The sequence below is a fragment of the Sylvia atricapilla genome, chromosome 15 (genome assembly GCF_009819655.1).
Source record: "Sylvia atricapilla isolate bSylAtr1 chromosome 15, bSylAtr1.pri, whole genome shotgun sequence".
Lineage (NCBI taxonomy): Eukaryota > Metazoa > Chordata > Aves > Passeriformes > Sylviidae > Sylvia > Sylvia atricapilla.
In genome coordinates this window covers 6,180,307-6,203,703 of record NC_089154.1, presented here as the reverse complement: position 1 = coordinate 6,203,703, position 23,397 = coordinate 6,180,307, and the positions used below count along the sequence as shown (strand labels likewise).

The 23,397-nt window shown below is 50.9% G+C and overlaps 1 protein-coding gene across 1 annotated transcript in view; it reads left to right on the top strand.

Moving 5' to 3' along the window:
* CACNA1H (calcium voltage-gated channel subunit alpha1 H) overlaps positions 1–23,397 on the top strand; it is a 108,787-nt gene that overhangs the window by 55,492 nt on the left and 29,898 nt on the right. Inside the window, exons 9-23 of the mRNA XM_066329904.1 lie at positions 3,188–3,339; positions 4,591–4,776; positions 6,027–6,144; positions 8,005–8,160; positions 11,055–11,145; positions 12,450–12,658; positions 15,232–15,639; positions 16,699–16,799; positions 17,143–17,266; positions 17,384–17,452; positions 17,562–17,746; positions 19,599–19,725; positions 20,050–20,175; positions 20,667–20,756; positions 21,483–21,675. Coding sequence (XP_066186001.1) covers positions 3,188–3,339; positions 4,591–4,776; positions 6,027–6,144; positions 8,005–8,160; positions 11,055–11,145; positions 12,450–12,658; positions 15,232–15,639; positions 16,699–16,799; positions 17,143–17,266; positions 17,384–17,452; positions 17,562–17,746; positions 19,599–19,725; positions 20,050–20,175; positions 20,667–20,756; positions 21,483–21,675 — 2,335 coding nt within the window. The remainder of the gene's footprint in view (positions 1–3,187; positions 3,340–4,590; positions 4,777–6,026; positions 6,145–8,004; positions 8,161–11,054; positions 11,146–12,449; positions 12,659–15,231; positions 15,640–16,698; positions 16,800–17,142; positions 17,267–17,383; positions 17,453–17,561; positions 17,747–19,598; positions 19,726–20,049; positions 20,176–20,666; positions 20,757–21,482; positions 21,676–23,397) is intronic.

Below are 23,397 nucleotides of genomic sequence, written 5' to 3'. Positions count from 1 at the left end.
GGCTGGAGCGCTGGATGTTTGGCTCATCTGCTCCTCAGCATCCACTCCAACAATCCCCGAGCTCCCAGCAGAGCTTGGCCGCCGTTCAGGGCCATCCGTCCTTGTCCGTGCCCGGCGGGTCCTGCCTGGTGTCCCGGCAGGATCCTGCTCCAACATCCCTGCTCACAGCTGGCCCTGTCATCACATTAGAGCTGCCTGGCTCCAAACACCATCCCAAAAGGATAATGAAGATCCCTGAGGTGAGGTTTTGCAGTGTCAGCCGTCCGTCAGCCTTTCCCCCGCGGCGTCCTGCCGCGCTCCAATCTGCTGGATCAGCTCCTGGGGCACAGCTGCTGACGTTCCAGGCCACCTCCTTGTCCTCTCCTGTCCCCTGTCCCTCGTGGCCTCACTCCCCTCCCTGACAGATCACTGCGGATTTTTTTCTCCCGGGCTTCAATAAGAAGCAAAAGTCACAGCGCTGGAGACAAAGCAGAAAGGGCACAAATCGTCAAAGGGAATCGGGAAATAAATTCAGCATTGGCACTGTGCTCCACAGGCCACAGGAGAATCTTGGGTTTGCCTAAGAAAACTTGGGATTTTAGAGAGAAGCAATGTACAAATTCCTTTTATTTGCAAAACTCCTTTTATTTTAGGGTGTTTTTGCGGTTGTTCAGCTTTTCAGACTTGACACTGACTTTTTTTGTGATGACTCTGAGATTGTCTTGTCCTGTTGGACTCAATGACCTTTGAGGTCTTTTTCAGCCTCAGCAATTCTATGCTTCTATATCCCCATCATTCCAGGATTAGGGATTTTGAAGTGATCACCAGGAAGCCAAATTTTCATGATAGAATTGTAACTCTTGGCAGCAGCAAGGGGAATTAGGAGAACCCCGCACTGCATTCACCTTCAGTGTGTGAGGCTGCTCCTCTGTGAGAGGGGGTGAGGTTCTGGGAATAGCAGTGGGCAGGTTTTCCATGTTTCCCAGGGGAAAAAAGTGCTTGGGAACAGTAGGGAACACAACAGAACAATCCCAGCAAGCTGCAGATTCCTGTCAGGAGTGATGGTGGCTTCTTCTCCAAGACAGTCAGCAACAGGATCAGAGGAAATGGCCTCTCAAGGAAATGTCCCTCAAGTGGCCGGGGAGGCTCAAGTTGGACATCACAAGGAGTTTCTCTATGGAAGGGGTGGTCAGGCACTGGAAGTGCCCAGAGAGGTTTGGAGTGCCCATCCCTGGAGGTGCCCAAGGAATTCCTGGAGGTGGCACTCAGTGCTCTGGGCTGGGGACAAGGTGAGGATCAGGCCCAGCATGGACACGATGGTTCTGGAGGTCTTTTTCAACCTCAAGGGTCCTGGAATTCTCTGTGATTCCTCGCTGATGATTGCCATTAATTTCCCAGCCTCAGCCTGTCACCAACACCCTGTTCCAGGAGCTCTCTGTCTGTGCCCGCAGGGACACGAGACTTTAATGAGTTATTTTGCTCCTTGTCAAGAATTCCCTCGTCCAGCCCGGCCTGGGGGGGCCCTGACCGTGCCAGGTCCTGACAGAGAGCTCGGGGACGCTGCCAGCACCGTGTCCTGTCACACTGTGGCTTGGAGCTGGCCAGCCTGGGAGCCTGCAGGGCTATTTTAGGATCAGTCTCTGTGGAGAGCTGCTTAAATTCCACCCCAGAGCAGCCCTGAGCCTCTGGTGAGGTGGGTTTTTTATCTCTCCCCGGGTTGTTTTGGCTTTGTGAGGGAAAGGAATAGGATGGATGAGCTCTGCCTGGTGTGGGGAATCGGGCCCTGCTGCTCAGGTGTTGTCTGGACAGGAAAGAGCTGCAGATTTCCCAGTCCTTCTCCCGGTATCCCATGGCAATTGGAGTTTATGGATTAGAACCCGGAGCTCTGAGTGCTCTTCCCCCCCGATAAATGGTTGAGCAGCAGACAGACGATTGCAGGGAGTAATTTAGCGGTGAATGATGGCTCATTAGCAGCCCACGGGCTGGAGGGGATGTGTGGGCTCTTCCCGAATCCCAGTTAACTCTTTCACCCTCTCCTTCCGCTGCCGAAAGGGTGGATTTGCTGAGTGGGGGAGTTCAGTGCCATGGTGTTACAGTGGTTTCTCCTTTAGAGCCTCAAACAGTGAAACAACATCCCCAAAAACCCAGCCAGTTCTTACCCCCCTTAACGAGGGACGGGGAATAAAGACAATTATTATCAGTCCAGGAGATGAGTCAGATATGAAAATCACACCTTTTCCCAGACAATGTTATTACACTGAGGAAAAGGAAATGAAAAAGGCTCATTTTGTCTCGCAGAGGAGCAGGCCTGGAACTAGAGATGCTCATTGCAGAGCCAGGTGCTGTTGGAAGGAGCAGCTCCAGGGAGTGAACAAACCGATCCCACCTTTTCCCATTTTCCCTGCCACGTTTGGGAGCCCGGGCAGGCTTTGCTGCACTTCCCAGGAAAGGAATGGAATGTCTGGAAACAAGGTTGGAGCCCGAGGGAATGTTGTGCTGGGATAGAAGAGGGGCATGGAAAAATCTTGGATTTTTGCTCCTTTAAAATCCCATACACCCAGAGAAACTTGGAGATACTGAATGCAATCCTGGCACTCAGGACCATGCTGCTGTCACTTAAAATCTGCTGGTTTTAGGAAAGACCATTTTGGGGGTTTTGAGGGCAGTTCCCAAAGGGAGATAAGTACCTCAAGAGGCATAAAACTATCAATCTCACTCACTTTAATTGTTGTGGGTTTTTTTTCCTAATGCTCTTTGGAGATGTCTGGAAGAAAAAGAAAAATGGGGGGGGGGTGGTTTAATGAATAGAACTGTGATATTCCTGTATCTAAAACTGTGTTCCTGGTTTGGATATAGCAGCATCCATAAAGTTCGGTTGGAGTTGGTGCAGTAAAAGCAGAGTGATCCATGTGAATCCAGGCAGATTCCAGCCTGGAGAATTCTGTCTTGGAACAGTGAACAAAACCCTCTCCTTTCGTAGCTTGAATTTTTTTGGGTTGGGCACAGTTGTTCTCCAGCTGCTCCAGAACTGGGCTGGGATCCTGTGATTCCAGTAAAACCCACAGGGACTCTCCAGGAGGTTTACCTGCTGTTCCCCTCGGACATTTCTTTTGCTCCACAGCTTTCCAGAAGGAGCACAAACCCCCACAGGAGGAACATTCCAGCCTTTCCCATTTTTTCCCTGACCACGTTGCTTTTCTGCCCGCAGCCTGACGAGCTGACCAACGCCCTGGAGATCAGCAACATCGTCTTCACCAGCATGTTTGCCCTGGAGATGCTCCTGAAACTCCTGGCCTTTGGAATCTTTGGCTACATCAAGAACCCCTACAACATCTTCGACGGGATCATCGTCGTCATCAGGTCACTGCTGGTCCTTTACCCACCGTGGATTTTTATTTCAGATGGGGTTGGGGAGTGAGATGGGAATTGGGGATAGCAAAGGAAATTTAGGTTGGATTTTCAGGATAAAGTTTTTTACTGAAAGAGTGATGAAGTACTAGAATAATCTGCCCAGAGAGGCAGTGGAGTCACCATCCCTGGATGTGTTTATAAAAGGACTGGATGTGGCACTGGTGCCATGCTTTAGTTGATGCGGAGCTGTTAGGGCATGGGTTGGACTCAGTGGTCTTAAAAGTCTCTCCCAACCTGGTGGTTCTGTGATTCCATGTGTTAGCCAGGGCTGGGATGTGCTGGACTTTTGGATTCCTGTCCAAAGTAAATCAACCTGGCAGATAGAGAGGAAAATCTATTTATGCCACACATCTGGCACTGGGGTGGATTTTCCACTCAAGGGCAGCGTGGCTGGTCCTGGGAAAGGGGTCCTGGGTGTGTCCATGTGCCAGCAGCGTCCTCCCTGTCCCAAATTACACCAGCTTGGCTGGGATTGGGCAAACAGGAGGGGAAGGAAGGGCCCTGTTCTGCTCCCCAGGGGACACTGTCCCAGCCTAAACTGGGGTGCCCCAGCCACAAAAAGGATCCAGTGCTCAGATCCTTTTTGATCACCTCTCAATCAGTCATTTGGGACAAAGAACTCCAGGGACGTGGAGATGTAAACCAGGAGAGTGCCCTTGGCACATCCCTTAGATTGAGACAAAGTTCAAGGTTCTGAACAAAAATCATTCTGTGGTCTGATCAAACCACACCCCCCAGAACATCCTTCTGGATGTCCTAAAGGGAGATAAATACCTCAGGAGATACAAACCACTGATCCTACTGACTTGAAGTGTTGTTTTTTTGGGGTTTTTTTTCCTAATTCTCTTAAGAGAAGCTGGAAGAAAAAATGCTTTGTTTTAATGAACTGAGCTGTGCTGATAATTCCTATATCCAAGGAAAGGGTATTGCTGGGACAAAATCATGATCCACATTATTATAGTGGTGCAGACACGGCGAACCCCAGAAAAAAGGAGGGAATGAAGGAGGGAAGTTCCCCCCAAACCAGCTGTAAAGCAGATGAGCTGTGCCACCAGAGGCGTGACCACACAGCCAGGGACCGGAGCTGCTTTTCCAAGAGCAGGAAAGGAGCAGGAAAAGGGTGAGGGCGGGATTCCTGGAGGGAAGCAGCTCCCACGGGGCAGAGGTGCTGGTCCTATCAGTGTCCCCGTGTCCCTGCAGTGTGTGGGAGATCATTGGGCAGTCGGACGGGGGTCTGTCCGTGCTCCGCACGTTCCGCCTGCTCCGCGTGCTGAAGCTGGTGAGGTTCATGCCCGCCCTGCGCCGCCAGCTCGTGGTGCTCATGAAGACCATGGACAACGTGGCCACCTTCTGCATGCTGCTCATGCTCTTCATCTTCATCTTCAGGTGCGTCTTGGTTTGGAAAGACAGGTGTCTGCCAGGGGAAAGCCGGAGCTTCCCTTGGAATGGAGAATGAAAATCCCTCCCTCTGAATTGTTATAGTTTTGAAATTAAGGGGCTTTTCAGGTGAAGATATGGGAATAGGAATAACAGTTCTTTACTAAGGATATTAAATATTTAGTAGTACAAAAAAAAACCAAATGAACAAAAAAGAAAAACACTGCCAGAGTCAGAATACGACCTGACACCCCATTGATCAGGGTATTGGCAGCAGTCCAATCCAGTCCTCCTGCAATGACAGATGTGGTTCTGTTGGAGCAATGATCCTGTTCAAGGGTGCAGTTTTCCTCTGAAGCTCCATTGGTGCTGAGATGGGGCTGGTTTTCCTCTGGGAATCCAGTGCAGACAGGTTGTGCTGGTGCTCGGAATCCCAGGGTTGATCCAGGTGGGAATGCTGGGCTCCTCCCCCTGGATGGGGCCTCTCCCAATGGAATGGTGTAACTGTCTCAGCCCTGCAGTGAGCCTGGACGGCCCATGGACAGCAGATACCCCTGGAGGGAGGGTGGGTCCTGGAAGGGACAAAGAAACACTGGATTTAACAGCTGCCCATTAACAGAACACACCCACCCCCCTCCCCCTGGAGTTATGAGGGATGGGTCAGAGAAGAGATAAAGAAAAAACACTCCCCAGCCAGTTTCAACAGGTGGGAAATAGAATCTACATTTTTGGTTACATATTGTAACCCAAGACGGCTTTGTTCCACTTCAGGGGTGCATGGGTGCGGATAGGGACCCGCCACCTGTGTGTGGGGAGTGCTCACAGTGGGATGTTTACCCCTCTCCTACCTGTTCTGCATGGAATGCCATCATTCCAGAAGTGAATGAAGCATGCAAATGGGCAATAATTGCCCCTCAGAGGCTCCTGAGCTGTGCCTGTCACTGACTGCAGCATGCCAGTGTCAGATTTGGGATGGAGGTTGTGCAGATTCCGAGATTTCTCTCTGTTTCACCCTCCAATGCCCCTCAGGATCCTTTGCTTGGAATTCTGGCAACGTGGTTTGTCATTTTTCCAGACAAAGGACATCCTTGATTTTCCTTCAGTGCAGAAAACTGGCATGAAATGTGGGGCAGGACAAGAGAACCAAATTGCGGGGTCAAAAAAAAAAAAACCACTGGGAGCGGAAAAGTGTCCATAAAACCCCTGCAATCCACATTTCACCCACGGGTTTCTTCCATCTCCCTCTTTCCCCACTGCAGCATCCTTGGCATGCATCTTTTTGGATGCAAGTTCAGCCTGAAAACCGACACGGGGGACACGGTTCCAGACAGGAAGAATTTTGATTCCCTACTTTGGGCCATTGTGACCGTGTTCCAGGTAAGCTCTGCACCCTCAGGGATGTTTTAAGGAGTTTTTATTCCACTAAACTCTTCCAGGAGGTGTCAGATTTGGAGTGAACAGTTATCAGGGCAGAGATGGTGTTTCTGGGTCTAAAAGCACTGATGGAGAAGAAATCTACTCCAAATCAGCACTGTCCATATCTCTTACCAGAGAGATTAAAGGGGGGCATCCACTCTTAGTTTCCTTTTTGCTGCACATCCTGCTCCTACTCTGAAGATCTCTGTCTCCTTCCCTGCCCCAAAGATGCCCTCTGCAAACAGTTCTGTGTAACTGGGAGTGACAAATCCCCTCACAAATCAGAGCTGGAGGTGGCTGGAGAAGCCTTGATATAAAAAGTTGTGTTTCCTCTGCAGCCAAGTTCTGGTTTGTGCCTGAAATCCCTGGCAGGTTCCACCACAGAGAAATCAGCTGTGGTTCCAGGGATATTTTAAATATAAAAGATTAGGCTTTTTGTGTTTCAAAGCTCAGGCTTTAGAATCTGAGTGCAACAAGTGTAAATAAAGTTTCTGAAGGCAGAGTGGCATCACTCAGGGTGGAAACCAGTCCAGAGCCTTCACTGTGGATATATATTCTTACAAAGGAACAAGGACAAATCAGCCCCAGCCTCAGAGCTTCCCATTTCTCCCTTCCCAACACACGGATTGCTGCATTTCTCCTCCCAGCCCCTTGGGAAATGCAGCTGGCACGGAGCACAAAGGCTCAGTCCCGTGTCCCAGGAAGGTTATTGAGCAGCATGACTCAGTGCAGCAGTCCTGTCCCCAAAGCCACCTTGGTTTAGGGGGTTTGAGGCCATTTTCCTGGCAGGAATTAATGTGGAACATGAGCCTGTCATCCATTTTTCTGAGGGCTCCGGGATTTTTGAAGCTGGAGTGTGGAAATCCCTCAGGAAGATCCCTCAGAGCAAAGCTTTGCAGTGATGGGTATTCATTTTGCCCAGTGCTTTTACCTAAAGGAAACAACTTCCCTGAGGTTCTGGAGCCACTCAATGTCATTTATCTCATTAAAAATCCTGTCTTTTACCCTTTCCTTCAGCTCCAGCTGCCTTCTGAGGAGCAGCCTGAAAGGAGACAAGATCTGTGTCCTAAAATCTCTTATCTTCTGATGGTTATCAAAGGAGGCAAGATCTCCTTCAAATAAGAGGATTAGGACAGTGCATCCTTCTCTTTGGGATATCTTGGATCCAACCTGTCCCCCGTGGGCAGGGGAGTGCCAGACCTTCCTGCAGGGAGGGGAGGCTTGGCCAGCAGAGGTGCAAAGATCTAAACAAAGACAAATTCCCACAATGTGATCAGAAATCACATGCGAAGAGCCAAATAAAGGCAATTCCCCGAGTGCTTTGGCTCAGAGAAGGTCAGGAAGAGAGGGAAGGTGTGATGGCTCTGGCTTCTTTTGCTTCTCGCCAAGGGCAGGATGAATAATACACATGGGAAACACAGATTTTGAGTTCAGACTTGCATGTTTGTTATTTTTTATCTATTTACAAACTCATGAGGCGTGAGCTGTAATTAACAAGTTAGAGAAATGGAGTAAAATTGAGTGCAAATAACGAGGTGACACCTGTATTATTTATGTTTCTGACCCAATAATGACCACTCAAGGCCCTCAATGTGGACCTTTTTCACTCAGTTACAGAAAACCACCCAAAGCCATGAAGAAGAAGGAAGAAGATGAAGTAGAAGGGCAAAGAAAACACCCAAAATCCTCCATCTTGACTCACATGCATTACTATATACTGAACCCCCCAAAATCCAAGTTTCCGGAATTCCAGCAGGAAGGTGGCAGGATTTCAGTGCAGCTGCTGTGCTCAGAGGGTTTTCCCTTTCCCTTTCCCTGCAGATCCTCACTCAGGAGGACTGGAACGTGGTGCTGTACAATGGGATGGCCTCCACCTCCTCCTGGGCCGCCCTCTACTTCGTGGCCCTGATGACCTTTGGCAATTACGTGCTCTTCAACCTCCTGGTGGCCATCCTGGTGGAAGGATTCCAGGCAGAGGTGAGAGATTCCAGCCTGAGGGAGAGGGAGAGAGCTGACACACTCTGTGTGGGGATACTCCACGTCAGGGAAAACATCTACCCATGCAGTCAGCCCTACATTTAAATTTAAGGGGTGCAGATGAGCTGGGCTGGGCACCTGAAGCTCTTCTGGATCAGTCTTTGCAGCCCTAAATTTAAATTTAAGGGAGGGCACCTCCCTTTAAATTTAAGGCTGGGGACCTGGAGGTCTTCTGAGTCAGTCTTCGCAGCCCTAAATTTAAATTTAAGGGGTGCAAATGATCTGGGCTTGGGATGTGAAGCTCTTCCGGATCAATCTTTGCAGTTAAAACCCACTGGATGTGGGATGGGAATTGGGGGGGCAGGACTTTGATCTCCTGCACAGTCTGCTGTGTGACTTAGAAGAAATAATTTCAGATTAATTTTACTCACCAAATCTCCCATAATTCACATGGTTTGTGTTTCTACGTGGTGGAACTTAGGCTTTCAATATATATTAAAAAATAAATAAATAAAATAAATAAAATCCAAAAAAGATTAAATCAACTGGCTTCCTTTGATAAGGTGGTTACCTTGTCCCAAAAGGAAGTCAGGGTTGCTCAGCAGGACTTTGCCCTCGTGAAGGTGTGCTGTACATCCTGAGATTCCACATGTTCCAACCAGTTCCAGCCCTGAGCACCAGGCAGGATGAGACCTGGCTCTGAGTCCTGTCCTTCCCTTGGGACCCTGTCCCTTCTGGAATATTCAAGGCCAGGAGCCCAGCTGTTCAAAAGCTCTTTCCAGCTTGCAAACTTTAAATTCTCAGATCTTTAGGACGATGCTGTAAGGTGGAAGGAAGTTTTCTCTGCTCAGCAGCCTGGCAGCTCACAGGGATCCTTGCAGGGAGTTTTTTCAGGGATTTTTGCAGGGATCTTTGCAGGGAACAGCTCCCATTTCTCCCCTGCCCTCTGGGAGGCTGAACCTGGTGCTGATGTGAAGCCAGAGCTGGGCAGAGCGCTCTGAGTGCCTGATTGCTCCTGCAGACAAACAGTTGTGGTTTCCCTGCTCAGCCCTAATGGCTCCTTTCAGAGCTCTTACAGACCACGATTGAAGTGTGTGTGAGCTCTGCTCTTTCCAGCCTGGATTATTCACCCCAAAGGCCAGCAGCCACAGCCATGGCATCTGCAGGGCACATTTTGCTCTCCATTCCCATTTATTATCAATCCTGACATCAGCCCCCTGGGCTTGTCACTTGTCTCAGGGAGAGGTGTTACAAAAAACCCTTCTCAGCTAACAGCTTCCCTCTCAAGCCTTGCACTGACAAATGATGGAATCCTGGAATGCTTTGGGTCAGAAGGCACTTTAAAGTTCTGGTTCCAACCCCCTGCCACGGGCAGAGAGCCCTCCACCAAACCAGGCTGCAAACCAAAGAGAAATCCTCAGCGGAGCTGGGTTTGCTTTTGTCATCCCTGGTTCTGTTGCTGTGCTGGGAATGAGGCAGGATTCTTGTTTTAACCTCTTTGCCCTCTGAGGGGAGCAGGTTCTGAGCAGCCACTGAGGAGAATTTCTCCTCCATTTGCTCAGGTGTTTCTTTTCTTTATTTGGAGAGGGACTCCTGGGAGATCTGTGCAGCTGAGAGCTGCTCTCAGCTCAGAACCATCAGCAGGGCTTCAGCAAGGACGCTAAAAATTGTCCTGTGAATCACAGCACACGCTCTCAGCCTGATCTCAGCTCCTCATCTGCCTCTGGAGCAAGTTTTCCAGGAGTTTTCCTAGAGGAGAACAGACTGAAATGGCCACAAACCCATTTTTAGTACATTCGTGCTTAGTACAAGTAGCCAGACTTCAAACAGGGCCGTAATTGCTTATTTGTGCTTACACTGTTCCCATGTCATTTTGAAATCTCCCCCAGAGCTGCTCTGGGAGAGCAGGAAAACCTTCCCAAATCGTGCAGATCTTTCATCCACTCTGCACTGGTGTTTCTGCTCTGAAACAAAGATGGATCGGGGAGCTGGAGCCTCTCAGTCATCCTGGCTGCAGCGCCTTGCGATAAATCACAGGCAAAATGAAGCTCATTGCCACTTCAGCACCGTGTCCCTGGGAGCTGTGGGGATTTGTTCAGGCACCAGGCAAGGAACTCTGCTCCTTTTTCTGGGATCAGCTCCTTAATCCAGCCGTTTGCCATCAATTGGCACAGGTTTCTGCAGTCCTGAGGAATCCTGCTGACGTTCTGCTGGAATCCCTCCCCCAGCAAGGAGAACCTGAGGATGGCTCCTCTGTCCCAGGCTGATGGTTCCTGGTAGCAGAAATGCACAAAAGGGAAAATGAGCTGGGCTTCCAGGAGGAAAGGCAGGGTGAGGGTGGCTGTTCCCTGCCCTGAGATGCTGCAGGGCTGCCAGGCAAACTGGCCTCATTCCCTCTGCCTCAGGTTGTCAAAGAGATTTCCCAAAACAATCTCTTCCCAGCCAGCACGGAGAAAGCAAATCAGGCTTTCCAGATCTAAGTCAATTTTAAAGTGCTGTCAAACACAGGACTAAAACCCTCTGACATCCTTTGACATCAAACCCCTGGAGCTTTCAGCTGGGATCAGGGAGAGAGCAAACAAGGAGCCCCACCATGCCAGGTTTTTCAGTCATTCCTGCAATTCCAGCTGCTCTGTGATGTTTTCCTCTGGGATTTGCTGTTCCTGGAGCAGTGTAGGAAGCACAGAGACGTGGCAGGGATGTGGTGACAACCACAGCATGGTCCTTTCTGTCCAAATGAGTGAAAAGAAGGGAGAGGGATTTGCCTGGGATCATTCCCAGGGTGGTCCCAGAGGGAATTTGGCATAAGCCACCCACGGGGAGCAGAGGGTGTTCTGAGCTGCTGAGGAATCCTAACGAATTTAGTTTATTAATTACTCTCCCCCTCTCTGCAGGGAGATGCCAACAGGTCAGACACAGATGAGGACAAAACATCTGCCAACTTTGAGGACGAGTTTGAGAAGCTGAAAGACCTCAGAGCAACAGGTGAGGTTTTGTGTCTGCATTTTCCTGGGAACCTGGGAGCTCCAGCTCTGCTTCCACAATGGAAGAATCCAGTTTATTTGGCAATTAACCCAATTGCAAAGTCAACAGAGCAGCTCTGCAAAGTATAGGGGACGCTAAATGAGCACTGATATTTCCTTTAGGCAGATGTTTTCTTCTAATTTAAACGTCCCCAAGAATTTTTAGCCCTGTCTCCTCCTCCCTCCTGCACCATTAGCACAGAGTGCTTTGCTGACAGCGATGTTCTCACCCCACTTCTCGGCAGCTTTTCCAATCAATCATGTTCTCATCTGTTCCTTTTGGTTTCCCACACAAAATGCATTTGGGTGAGGTTTGATGGATGGAAAATGTTGCTGCTCATTTGTGTTCCAGGAGGGTCTGGCAGTCGGTTTGGGGGAAGGCCCACACTGCTGTGGAGCACTGAAAACACAGAATTGGAGGTGACAGCCTTCCCTTTGCAGCCAGAGGGGTGACAAGAAGGGATCACACGCTTTAACAGTGAATGATGGCAAACAGGAGCCACTTTAGTTCCTGCTTCCATCAATTCCCAGCTTGGGCTCTGTCAGGATCCCTCCAAATGCTCCCAAACCAGGATTTGTTTCAGCCAAGGAAATGATGATTGTGGGGAACAGTTGGAATTCAGAATTCGTTGGGGAAGCTGAGGCAGAGCTGGGTCACAGGGAGATGATGGAGCTGCTCAGGCTGGAGATGAAGCAGCAAATCCCCAACACTGAGTGACCAAATGTCCCTTGCAGATGCTCGGGAAGGAGCCCACAGGATCAAATCTGCACCAACCTCAAATAAGGAGAGATTTCTGGGGGAAATAAATATTGTCACCTCTGCTCAGGTGACACAGAGCTAGAAACCAGGGCTGGACGTGCTGTCAGTCCAAATCCAGGAGTGACTGTGGCCAGGGGCCAGCAGTTGACTCAACAGCCAAAAGGTTTCAGCAGTTCCAGTGCAGAGCTCTTGGTGTGTGACGCACTCGGGGGTAGGGGAGTGTGTATGAGAGAAGGGATGAGATGAGAGATGGGATGAGATGAGAGATGGGATGGGATGAGGTGATCTTCCAAGGCCCCTTCCAAGCCAAGCCATTCCATAATTCCACAATTCCTTTGGAGGGCACCGAGTTCCCAAACCCCCTCAAGAGCTCGCGGCGTTCCCCTGATGCCTTTCAACGCCGCAGTAGGGGGGGTCTTATTTCCCCCAACCACCCCTGGCAGAGCTCCTGGAGCAGGTCCCCAGGAGCAGTGTCCCCTCACGTGGTGTCCTGTGTTTCCCTGCAGAGATGAAGATGTACTCGCTGGCTGTCACCCCCAACGGGCACCTGGAGGGCAGGGGGGCCATGCCCCCGCCCATCATCATGCGCACGGCCGCCACCCCGATGCCCACCCCAAAGTGCTCCCCACACCTGGACTCCCTGCACGCCTTGGGGGACTCGAGGAGAGGCAGCAACGCCTCGCTGGAGCCCACGGGCTACGACCAGAAGTCCTTGGTAGGTTCTCGTGGCCAACAAGTCCCCCTCGAGTGACACAGGGCACGGGGTGTTTTGGTTTCCAGGTGTTCCGGGGTGGAAGGCACCCACAAGGATCGAGGGGATGGCTCTTGCAGGGGTTGATCCCACAAGTTTGGTGTTGTTGGCACCAGCCGAGCTCAGCTCAGGGTGACGTGAGACATTTGTGCTCAGTTCAGAGTCATGTGAGAGGTTTGTGACAGACGCTGCTGGAGAATGAAAGGGAGGGTGGTGGAGGTGGGAAATGTGCAAAAAGGTGGGAGGAGAACAGAGCTGGGGGGTGCAGTGACAACAGAGCAGCCAAGGACACTGTGTCCATGGAAAGGGAAAACAGGGATGTATCAGGATCCAGCATTTTCCTGCCTGGTGCCTCAATGGAAGCCCTTGCCAAACCATCTCACTGGAGAGCCATAACCTTAACTGGAGATAACCATCTCACATAACCTTAACAAGTCTAATTACCCTCAGAGGAGGAGCAAGAGTCTTTTCCAACCATACCAGCCATTTGGGATGTCCAGGAGAAGCTGCCAGGTGTCCCTGTGAGGACGAGACCTTCTTCCCCCCTGGTGTTTTAGGGTTGTATCTTGAATTTACGTTGTGTCAGGGGGATGAAGCATTTTCCCTTGAGCTCTGGTTATGGTTCTGCAGCCCTGCTGGAGGGGAAATCGAGGGAACAAGGGATGAGGGGGTTTGGAATGAGGAGATGGGATGAGATGATCTTCAAGCTCCCCTCCCAAGCCAAGCCATTCTGTAATCCCACTATTCCTTTGGAAGGCGCGGAGCTCCCGAAGGCCCCTTAAGAGGTTGTGACAGTCCCCTGATACCAGGACTGCACCAGGAGCTGCTGCTCTGGCAGCTGTGCCTGCTGCAGGGGGGAGCAGGAGGGCAGCTCTGTGCACACAGAGCAGCACAGGCAGCGGGCAGAGTGGATTTTCCTGCTGCTGCTCATCCGTCCCACTCCCCTGCTCCGTAACGGCGGGATCATGTTCAGATCAAGGCAGCAGACCGTGAAGGCACCTCACGCCCGGGCACAGCCACCACCCCCCTCGCTAAGCTGCTTAGTCAATCTGATGCCTTTGAAAAGAAAACAGAGCTGACTGCTGTTTGCCTTGGGCTTTCATGGGATTGCAGCTGCTGCAGAGGGATGTTCATCCTTCCAATCCTCTCTCGGTGGCTGTGCCACCAGCCAGAGGCAGATGAAGCAGGCAGGGGAGTGCACTGAGGAGGAGGAGGAAGAGGAAGGCAGTTTGCCTTGGTTTGTGCTGGGAGGAAGCCATGGAGGGTAAAGGGAGTTTTCCTCCTGGCTTTTCTGCGCTGACCTTCAGCTGTCTCGTCCTGGGAATTGCCTGGTACCTGCCCAAGTGCAGTGACACTCACTGAAATTTGTGGAGGAGAAACATTCACTCCACTTCCTCCGGCAGCAAATGGAAAGAAAGCAACGGAAATGGGGGCACAATTCCCACCAGGCACTCGGGTGACTCAGGTTCCCTTTGGAAGGCAGGGAAGGTGTGAGCTGAAACCACCTGAATGTGAGCAAAGAATGTGCCAGTTCAGCAAAATGCCACTTTCTGGTGTCTTTGGGTTCATTTTTTATGGAGAGTTGGTGTTGCTGGGGATTCACCAGGACAGAGGGCTGGTGGCTGTGCTCCAGCTGTGGCCCAGGACCACCTCCAGTGTGGCCTTGGCGGGATGCTCCTATCTCCAGGCTGGAATGGGAGTGAAAAGCAGGAAGGGGAGGCTGTAGCAGTGTGATTTTAGATGGTGGAGCTGCTACCAGTTTCCCAATAGGCATCTCCCGTGGAAAAGCCACTTGGGGAGGATTCAGGCAAAGCAGTCAGGTCCACGCACCACACACACCACGGCTAGGCTCAGCAAAGAGAGGCAAGAAGGGCCTTTTGTGTGATAATTCCACAAAAATGTTTATTCCAGCGCACCAAAGGGAATCAGGGACAAAAGACCCAACCATGTGCTGTGCACAGGGTGAAGTGTGGGGTCAGGAACAAACGGTCTGAGGGGACAGGGGTGGTATGAAGGGCAGGGCAAAGGTCAGTGACCTATAGAGGACATGGGGCAGCCTTCAGGGATGCCACAACCCATGGGGAAGTGGGGAAAGGAGAATTAGGCACATATGGGGAGAGTGAAACTGGGGTAGATCACACAGTGTTGTGAGACACCACAGGGGAAGTCTTCTCCTCCAGCATGAGTGGAAAACGCTATGGTAGATCCTTCCAGGGAATTCCCCTGATAGGTTTGAGGGATTCCACAGGAGGTGGAAAATATTCTCCGCCAGCCTAGGTGGAAAACTCTATGGCAGACCTTCCCAGGGAATTACCTTGAGAGATTTGAGGGCTTCCACAGGAGACCATGACTGGAAATCTTCTCCTCCAGCATGGGTGGGAAACCCTATGGTAGATCTTCCTAGGGAGTTCCTCTGAGAGGTTCAAGGGATTCCACAGGAGGAGACCACGACTTCCACCGCTCTGGGCAAAACTCCCCCGACCCTTCAGCTTCCTCCTGCAAACAAACCCCCTCCCAACGCCTTCCTTCTCTCCCAGTCCAGCCTCCGCAGCTCCCCCTGCGCCAACTGGGGCAGCCGCCGCTCCAGCTGGAACAGCCTGGGCCGGGCTCCCAGCCTCAAGAAGAAGAACCAGTCTGGAGAACGGGAATCGCTGCTGTCCGGGGAGGGAAAGGGCAGCACCGACGACGACTCGGATGACGCCAAATCCAGCACGCTCAGCCGGCCGTCGCTGTCCCGGCGGGCGGAATCCCTGGATTACCGCGGCTCCCAGGAGCTGCCCGAGCTGCTCAGGGTGCCCTCGATGAGGCAGCTGGGGCCGGGCCCCGCCGCGCTGCTGCCGCCAGAATTCCACGACTGCAACGGCAAGATGGGCCCCACCGAGTTCTTCCTCAGGGTGGACGGCCACAAGGAGGACGGGCTGGACTACGAGGATGACGGGGAGGATGTGAGTGCTGAGGGAGATGGGGAGGGCTCGTGTTTTAAGTGGCTTTTCACGTTCCCTAAAGGGATGGATGAAAATTCGGTGTGGAAATGTGTTATCTCCTCAAAGCTGGGGTTAGGGGCTCGTGTTTTAAGTGGCTCTTCCCATTCCTTAAAAGGATGGATGAAAATCCAACACGGAAATGTTATTGCCTCAAGGCTGGGGTTAGGGGCTTGTGTTTTAAGTGGTTTTACCCATTCCTAAAAGGATGGATGAAAATCTGGCGTGGAAATGAGTTCTCACCTCAAGGCTGGGGTTAGTGTCAGGGTCAGGCTTAGGGGCCTGTGTTTTAAGTGATTTTTCATGTTCCCTGAAAGGATGGATGAAAATTCAGTGTGGAAATATTATCCCCTCAAGGCTGGGGTTAGGGTTAGGGGCTCGTGTTTTAAGTGGTTTTTCATATTTGTAAAAGGCTGGATGAAAATCCAGCATGGAAATGTTATTGCCTCAAGGCTGGGGTCAGGAACAGCGATGCCAAGCCAAGGAATGGGCCTTTACTTCCTGAAAGATCTCTTTCTGAAGAGATCTCTTTTGGGCAGTGGCATTCTGTGAGGTAAAAATCAATTTTTTTCCAAAAATGCCGCATTTTGGGTTGTTTGGGATTATCCCCCTGGCCCAGGATGCCTCCCAAAATGAGCTGCGGACACAACAGGTGAATGGCTTTACTCACAGGAGCTGTTTTGGTGTCATGAAGGCTTGAAAGCCTAAAAAGAAATGTTTTCCACTTAACTTTTTGGTGGCTTGAGGCCTTTTCAGGTTTCTCACAATTCTGTACCTCAAAATGACACCTTCCTAGAAATCTTGCTTTGTCCTGTCCATCTCTCCCCTTTTTCCACACCTTTCCTCCTCATTTTCTTGGACAAATGTGACAACAGCCACCACAGCTCTGTCCCCAAAGCTGTGACTACCCACAGACACGGTGAAAAGCAATTTTCTGCCCCCTCCTTCCACAAAAACACTGTGAAAGTTGAAGAGGCAGGAAAATAAAAGAGGAAGCAAAGGTGTTCCTTCTTTTCTACCCAGAGTTATTGCTACCGGATCCGCAAAGCCCTGGAGCCCTACAAACCCCAGTGGTGCAAGACTCACGAGGACTGGTCCCTCTACTTGTTTTCCCCACAGAACAGGTAAGAAATTCCAGTGAAATTCCAGCCCAGCAGGCGTTTGAGGTAACGGAATATTGCATTCCTAGAGAGATTCCCCCTCCTTGGGAAAAATCCTTCACAGTTTTAGAAATCCAGTCTGTTTGAGGTCAAGTTTTCAGTTCCGTGCACGCAGAGCCGCGTGGGTCACCCCACTGCTGTCAGTGGTTTGGCCAGCATAAGTAATAATTAATAATCAATGATAATCATGGCTGAAGCCTGTGGAGATGCTGCCTCACCACCTGGGCACACCAGCAGAAGGGTTCTGGGGAGAAGCCTATTCCTGACCCAAACTTCCAAAGGATCTGTTCTTCCCACCTTTCTCCAGGTTCCGAGTGACGTGCCAGAAGGTCATTGCCCACAAAATGTTTGACCACGTGGTGCTGGTCTTTATCTTCCTCAACTGCATCACCATAGCTCTGGAGAGACCAGACATCGACCCCCTGAGCACGGTGAGAGGCATTTCCTTCCTCCATCCCCCACCCAGGTCCTCGTCTCCTCAGGACCAGACCCTGCAAGAGAAATGGTGGGTTTGAACTTGTCTCTCTTTGTTGTTCTGTGTTTTCTAGGAAAGGATATTCCTAAGTGTCTCTAATTACATCTTCACTGCCATCTTCGTGGCTGAAATGATGGTTAAGGTAATTAGAGCCTCATCCCATGGCCCAGAGCAGATTCTGGCAAAGACCAGACCACGCCAGAGTTACGATCTGGGTGAAGATTTCAATGTCTCCCTTCTCCTGGCTGCAGGTGGTAGCTCTTGGCTTTTTCTCTGGGGAGAACACGTACCTGCAGAGCAGCTGGAACGTCCTGGATGGAGTCCTGGTCTTTGTGTCCATCATTGACATCATTGTGTCCATGGCATCAGCAGGAGGAGCCAAAATCCTGGGAGTCCTTCGTGTGCTGAGGCTCCTGCGGACCCTGAGACCTCTCCGGTATGCACTGATAAATCAGAGTTTGGGAAATGCACAAGGTCTTGCTTAATAACACGAAAAAACTGAAATACAACACGGGTAGAGACATCTTTGGGGACCTCTAAACTCGGTGAGAAGCTGTTTGGAAGCAGTGAAATGAATTCCAATCCATCTTCTCCAGCTCAGAGACGCTCGGCTCGCGTTTGGAGTGAGAGGTGTTGTCATAATCCAGACAGAGTCAGAGCCTCCTCCACACTGCAGTTTTATCAGCCCTTCCCAAATCTCTCTGGCTCCTTCTTCCACTGCACAACCTCCCAGGTGTTCCCCAGCAAAGGGGGATTTGCAGTTGAACAGGTGCTGATGGGGATTTGGGAAGCTCCAGTATCCTTCAAAGGATTTGATAAGCTCCAGGATCTTTCTGAGGATTTGATAAACTCCAGCATCCTTCTGAGGATTTGATAAGCTCCAGAATCCTTCCCTGTTCTCCTGACCCTGCCAAACATCCCTGCAAAGCAGCTCCTCCCCCAGAGAGGCACAGGAGGGCAGAGCTTCCACTATTTGAGAACAGGAGTAAAGATAATTTGTATTTTGGTTGTGATTATCAATAAAGAGGGATAATGCTTGAGTGGGGGAGGGATTTGGATCAGCTCCTGTTCTGGCTTCATCCTGCTTGGCAAGAAACAGGAGCCTTTTTTTACTGAAGTTTCAGGAGAATGAGACAGTCACCTCCAAAAACCTGGAAACTTTCTGGGACAAAGCCGTGCTTGTGAGAGTGATAGGAGCAGGGAATCTTTTAGACTATGAGAACAGCAGCTCTTTGTGCTCTGTGTCACCTTAGTGACAAGGAAATCAGTGTTTCTGGCTTCTCACTGTTCTGCTGGTGGCACCAGGGTCCCCTGGCAGTGCTGGCTCCCCAGGACACCCTGGACAAGTCACCCTGTGTGACCAACAGAAGTGGGGACAGAATCCAGGGCACGGGCAGTTCATGAGGAAAGGGAAAGGGGGAAGGAGGGAACTGGTCGTTGAGAATAACTAGGCCAGATCCTATGAATAGAAAGGAATTCATCACCTCTCACCATGGCCTCAGTGAGCACGGGATGGCTCCAGGGACCATTCCTAACACTTTGGAGGTGCAGTTCAGTCTCCACGTGACTTCTCTCAAACAAGACCCTGTGGAACTGCTGCAGCACAAAACTCTTTTCTCTGGGCTTGGCAGGCACAAGGTGTCATTATCCGTGTGAGCTGCAGCTCCCTAGTAAGGGCTCACCCTCCACAAGCCCATCCTCAAAACAAATTGGATGTTTTTTAGGGAAGGCCATTCCCCAGGCTCTCCTCCAGGAAAGAAACACTCCTGCTCTTCCTAACACCCAAAATCTGCCTCAGAGCACACCTGGAATCTGCTTCCCAACAGGATTGACCCTTTGGCTGTGGAGCTGTTGACCACAGGCTCCTGTTAGCTAAGAGCCAGTCCAGGAACTAATTAGGAAACAAATTGGAAAGGTGTCATGGCCACTACTGCAGAAAGGGCAGCAGATGTGCTCTGCAGGCCCACTGGGAAGCTGCTCATGTGTTGGGAGAGAAAGGAAAGCCTTGCCTGTGTCCCTGTGCTGGGATCAGAGCCCTCAGAGGGATCACACTCCTGGAGTGAGGTACAAACACCCCACAGAGCGAACTCTGTGATATCCTCCCCTCCTCGCTCTGCCCAGCTGACACTGCTTGAGTTCCAGCTGATGTGCTTGGGAATGTTCTGGTTCTCTGAGGAAATCCCTGCCTGCAGGTAGAGGAGGGCAGTGCAGGGGAGAAACAGCTGAGTGATAACAGGACAAGCATAAAAATTAAAAGTTTCGTTGTCTTGTCTTTTTATTTTCCCTAGAGTCATCAGCAGAGCCCCAGGTCTGAAGCTGGTGGTGGAAACCTTGATCTCCTCCTTGAGGCCTATTGGGAATATTGTTCTCATCTGCTGTGCTTTCTTCATTATCTTTGGGATTTTAGGGGTCCAGGTAGAGTATTTCCCTCCCCTGTCAGGGACTGCTGCAAAAGACAAGCTGCTTTTCTCACCAGCTGGGGTTGGGGTGGAAATAATGAGCTGAAATGCCTCCAAAGGAAGGTTTCAGTTTGGGAGGAAGAGCCAGGCTTTAGAAGAAATGATCCAGGGTGGGGCTGGCAGCTGCTCCCAGAAAGGATCTCAGGATTAGGAGAACAGACAGACCTCCCTGATGAACTCTGCTGAAGGAATGAAAGATAAATCAGAGAACAGACTTCTCAAAGCTGCTTAATTTTTGTTCTTTTTTATTGTTTTTTTAAATTTGTCTTCTCCAATGCAGCTTTTTAAAGGCAAGTTCTACTACTGTGATGGTCCTGATGTCAAAAACATCACCACGAAGGCTGACTGCACCAACGCTCACTACAAATGGGTTCGGAGGAAATACAACTTCGACAATTTGGGCCAGGTAAAGTCCTCCCTGCAGGGATTTTCTGTGCCAGCTTTTCCTGCATGAGCACTAGAGGTGTGTGGCTTCAGGAGGCTGTGGAGCCTCCATCATGGGAAGTTTCCAAAATTGATGTTGCAGTCATCTATCAGCGGGTTGATGTTTGCACTCGGTGATTTCAAGGCCTTTTCCGTCCTTGGTCGTGCTATGGCTTGATCTGGAAATCTCTGTCTTTCACCCTAAATGTGTAAAAATGGATCAGATCAACTCCTGGTCTCTCGCTGCACTTGTACAATTCCTTGGTTTTAGGAGGGCTGTCCTAAAGCCACAGCTTTGGGATGCAACCCCTCAACTGCCCCTTTTATTCTCTTGATTTCTGGCTGTTCTGTGTGCAAATAAAGAAAATAAGCTGCTCTATAGTGGCTGGAAATCAGACCAGGCCACGGGAGGAGTTGAGAGTCCCTTTTCTGGGGACTGCAAGGCAAGACCAAGCTCTCCTGTCCCTTTTCCAGGCCCTGATGTCCCTGTTTGTCCTCTCCTCCAAGGACGGCTGGGTGAACATCATGTACGACGGGCTGGACGCCGTGGGCATCGACCAGCAGGTACCTGCAGAGCCCAGCTGGGCTCCTCTCTCCTCCCAGGCCTGGGCATTCCAGGGTTTTTGAAATCCCAGGAAGGAGCAGAGCTGTGGAACCTCCTTCAGGTCCCAGTTGCTCATTGAGCTGCCAATTTTCCGTTTTTTTGGAGTTGCTTTTCCATGGCTGCTTCCCATGGTAGGGCAAGCTGTGATGTGCCCTACATCAGAGGATGTAGATTGAATTGGAATGAGGGTGCCTGAGGATGGGAAACCACCGGGAATGTTGTGGAAAAGGCGTTCAGTTTGCGAGTCTCGTGGCATTTTCCGTGGGAAGTCGAGTCTCGCGTGAGTAGGACCCACCCAGAGCCACAGTAACGCTTTGGACTTCATTCCTCCCACTTCTGAAGATCTGGTAACAACTGAGAGACATTAAGCAGGAGCCCACATCTGAAAAATTAAAAATCTGGAGCCTATCTTTAGCTGAAACAATCTTGCTGGTGGGATGATGCTCATCCACTGAGATTTATCCGAAGCTGTGTGAAATAAATGCCAAAATAATTAAACCCTGTGAGGCGGTTTTGGGTGGGTTTTGCACCAAACAGTAAAATTTTAGTCAGTGAGAAGGCAAACGAGAGGAAAACACTTGGGGAAAAACCTCTCCTCCTCCTCCCCACGCAACTTGTTGCTCCAAAAATCTGATTTAACCCACCCGGTCTGTGCCGCTTCTCCCTCGTTTTTCCCCTCCTCCCAGCCCATCCAGAACCACAACCCTTGGATGCTGCTCTACTTCATCTCCTTCCTGCTCATCGTCAGCTTCTTCGTGCTCAACATGTTCGTGGGGGTGGTGGTGGAGAACTTCCACAAGTGCCGGCAGCACCAGGAGGCGGAGGAGGCGCGGCGCCGGGAGGAGAAGCGGCTGCGCCGCCTGGAGAAAAAGCGCAGGAGTAAGGAGATGTACCTGTCTGGTCGGTAGAGTGCCTTACAAACCAAAATCTTTCTGAGCCCTGCCTGCTCCCAAAGCGAGATTTCCTTTTGGGTTTGGTGGGGTTTTCTTCGGGTTGTTTTTTTTTGGTTGGTTGGTTTTTTGTTGGTGGTGTTCAGGAGGTTTTGTCGCTTCTTTACCTCTTTGGCAGTGCCTTAAGGCTCCGGGCTGGTGACGCCTTGGGATTGTCCTGGTGGGAAGAGTCACCTGTTCACCTGGCTGGGGAGAAAAAAGCTCCTCCAGCAGAGTCCTCTCTGCAAGGCCACGCTGTGGGACGCAGGGGTGAACAGCTTCAGTGCTTCCCCTGTGCCTGGAGGCCCCTCCGAGGCTCCCCCGTGCCTTAACGCGCCGCCTCGCATCCCAGGATGGCACCGGGGTTCGGTTTGGGAATCCTTTGCTCAGCTCAAATGGTGCTGATGCAGTTTGGGAGTCCCGGAGCATGGGCCCCGCATGCCACAGACACTGCATGGGGGCATGGCCAGAGCCACGGGCTGGGGACAGCCGGGAGAATTCCTCTCGGGAAGATGTCCGTGACAAGAGATGCTGCTCCCATTCCAGGCTGAGACTCAGTCCTGGGACTCCTTTTGTCCTTGGAACACTGGCCAGGGGCAGGGCCATTAGCCAAAAAAGGCCTTTAGCCAGAATTTCCTTCTCAGTGAGTCTAATAGGGACCATCAAACCCCAAAAGCACCTGAGCCTGTTGCTCCTTTTCTGCCCCAAACCTGTTCATTCTCACCTTCCCTAGGCAGGTTGCACCTGGGAGGGTATTCCCAGGAAAACTGCCAGGAAAGCAGCCCCAGCTTCCCAAAAAGTTTCAGTGAGCAGGGAAAGCCTGCTGGGCATCTTTGAGGAGTGAGCAAACCTGGCTTAGCCACTGAGGTCAAAGCTGAGCTTAGGGGTAAGGCCGAGCTTCTGTGACTCTGTTTGCTGTGACTCTGCCTGGCCGTGTCATCTCCTGGAACAACCAAATATTATGACAAATCGGTTGTGTCCAACACATCAGGCCATAGGTGTCCATTTCCTGCTGGAAAAGCAGCCCAGCTCCAAGGACACGGCAGGCACAGGCTGTGCTGAGATTTTTTCCACCCCATTCCCTGCATCCCTCCAGGCCTGAGGCAGGAACTGTGTCCCTCAGAGCCCCTCTCCTGCTTCTCCCCAGAGCCAGGGGACACCTCGGCACTAAAGGGTGGCACTGTTGTCCCCGTGGGACCTTAATGACACCACAGGGAGGGCTGAGCCCTTTTGATTTAAGCCCGTTGTGAGCTCAGTGCCCGGCTCAAAATGAAATCCAGCTCAGACACTGATTCTCTCCAGAGATTTCCAAGAGTTCAAATGCAATTTCCTTCCCCTTTTCCCATTTTGCTTTGGCAGTCTGAGGGTGGAAATACTGAAGGCAGCATTTCCAGCACAGGGAGGAGAATCAGGTTTAGGGTCCCAGGGGTTCTCCTTGTGCAGCTTCTACCCCAATGTGCTGACCTAAATGACATTCAGATAAACTCAAAGTTTAGATGAAATAAAAAAAAAAAAGAAAAAGAAAAAAAAAAAGCAATTTTAAGCATCCTTAGAGAAAACAGGAGCACAGGGATGGAGGCACAGCTCAGCTCCTGATTAGGAAATAAATCTTATTAAAGCCTGGCTGTGACTCCGCAGCTCAGACACCAGAAAGAGCCAGTCCCTGTCAGAG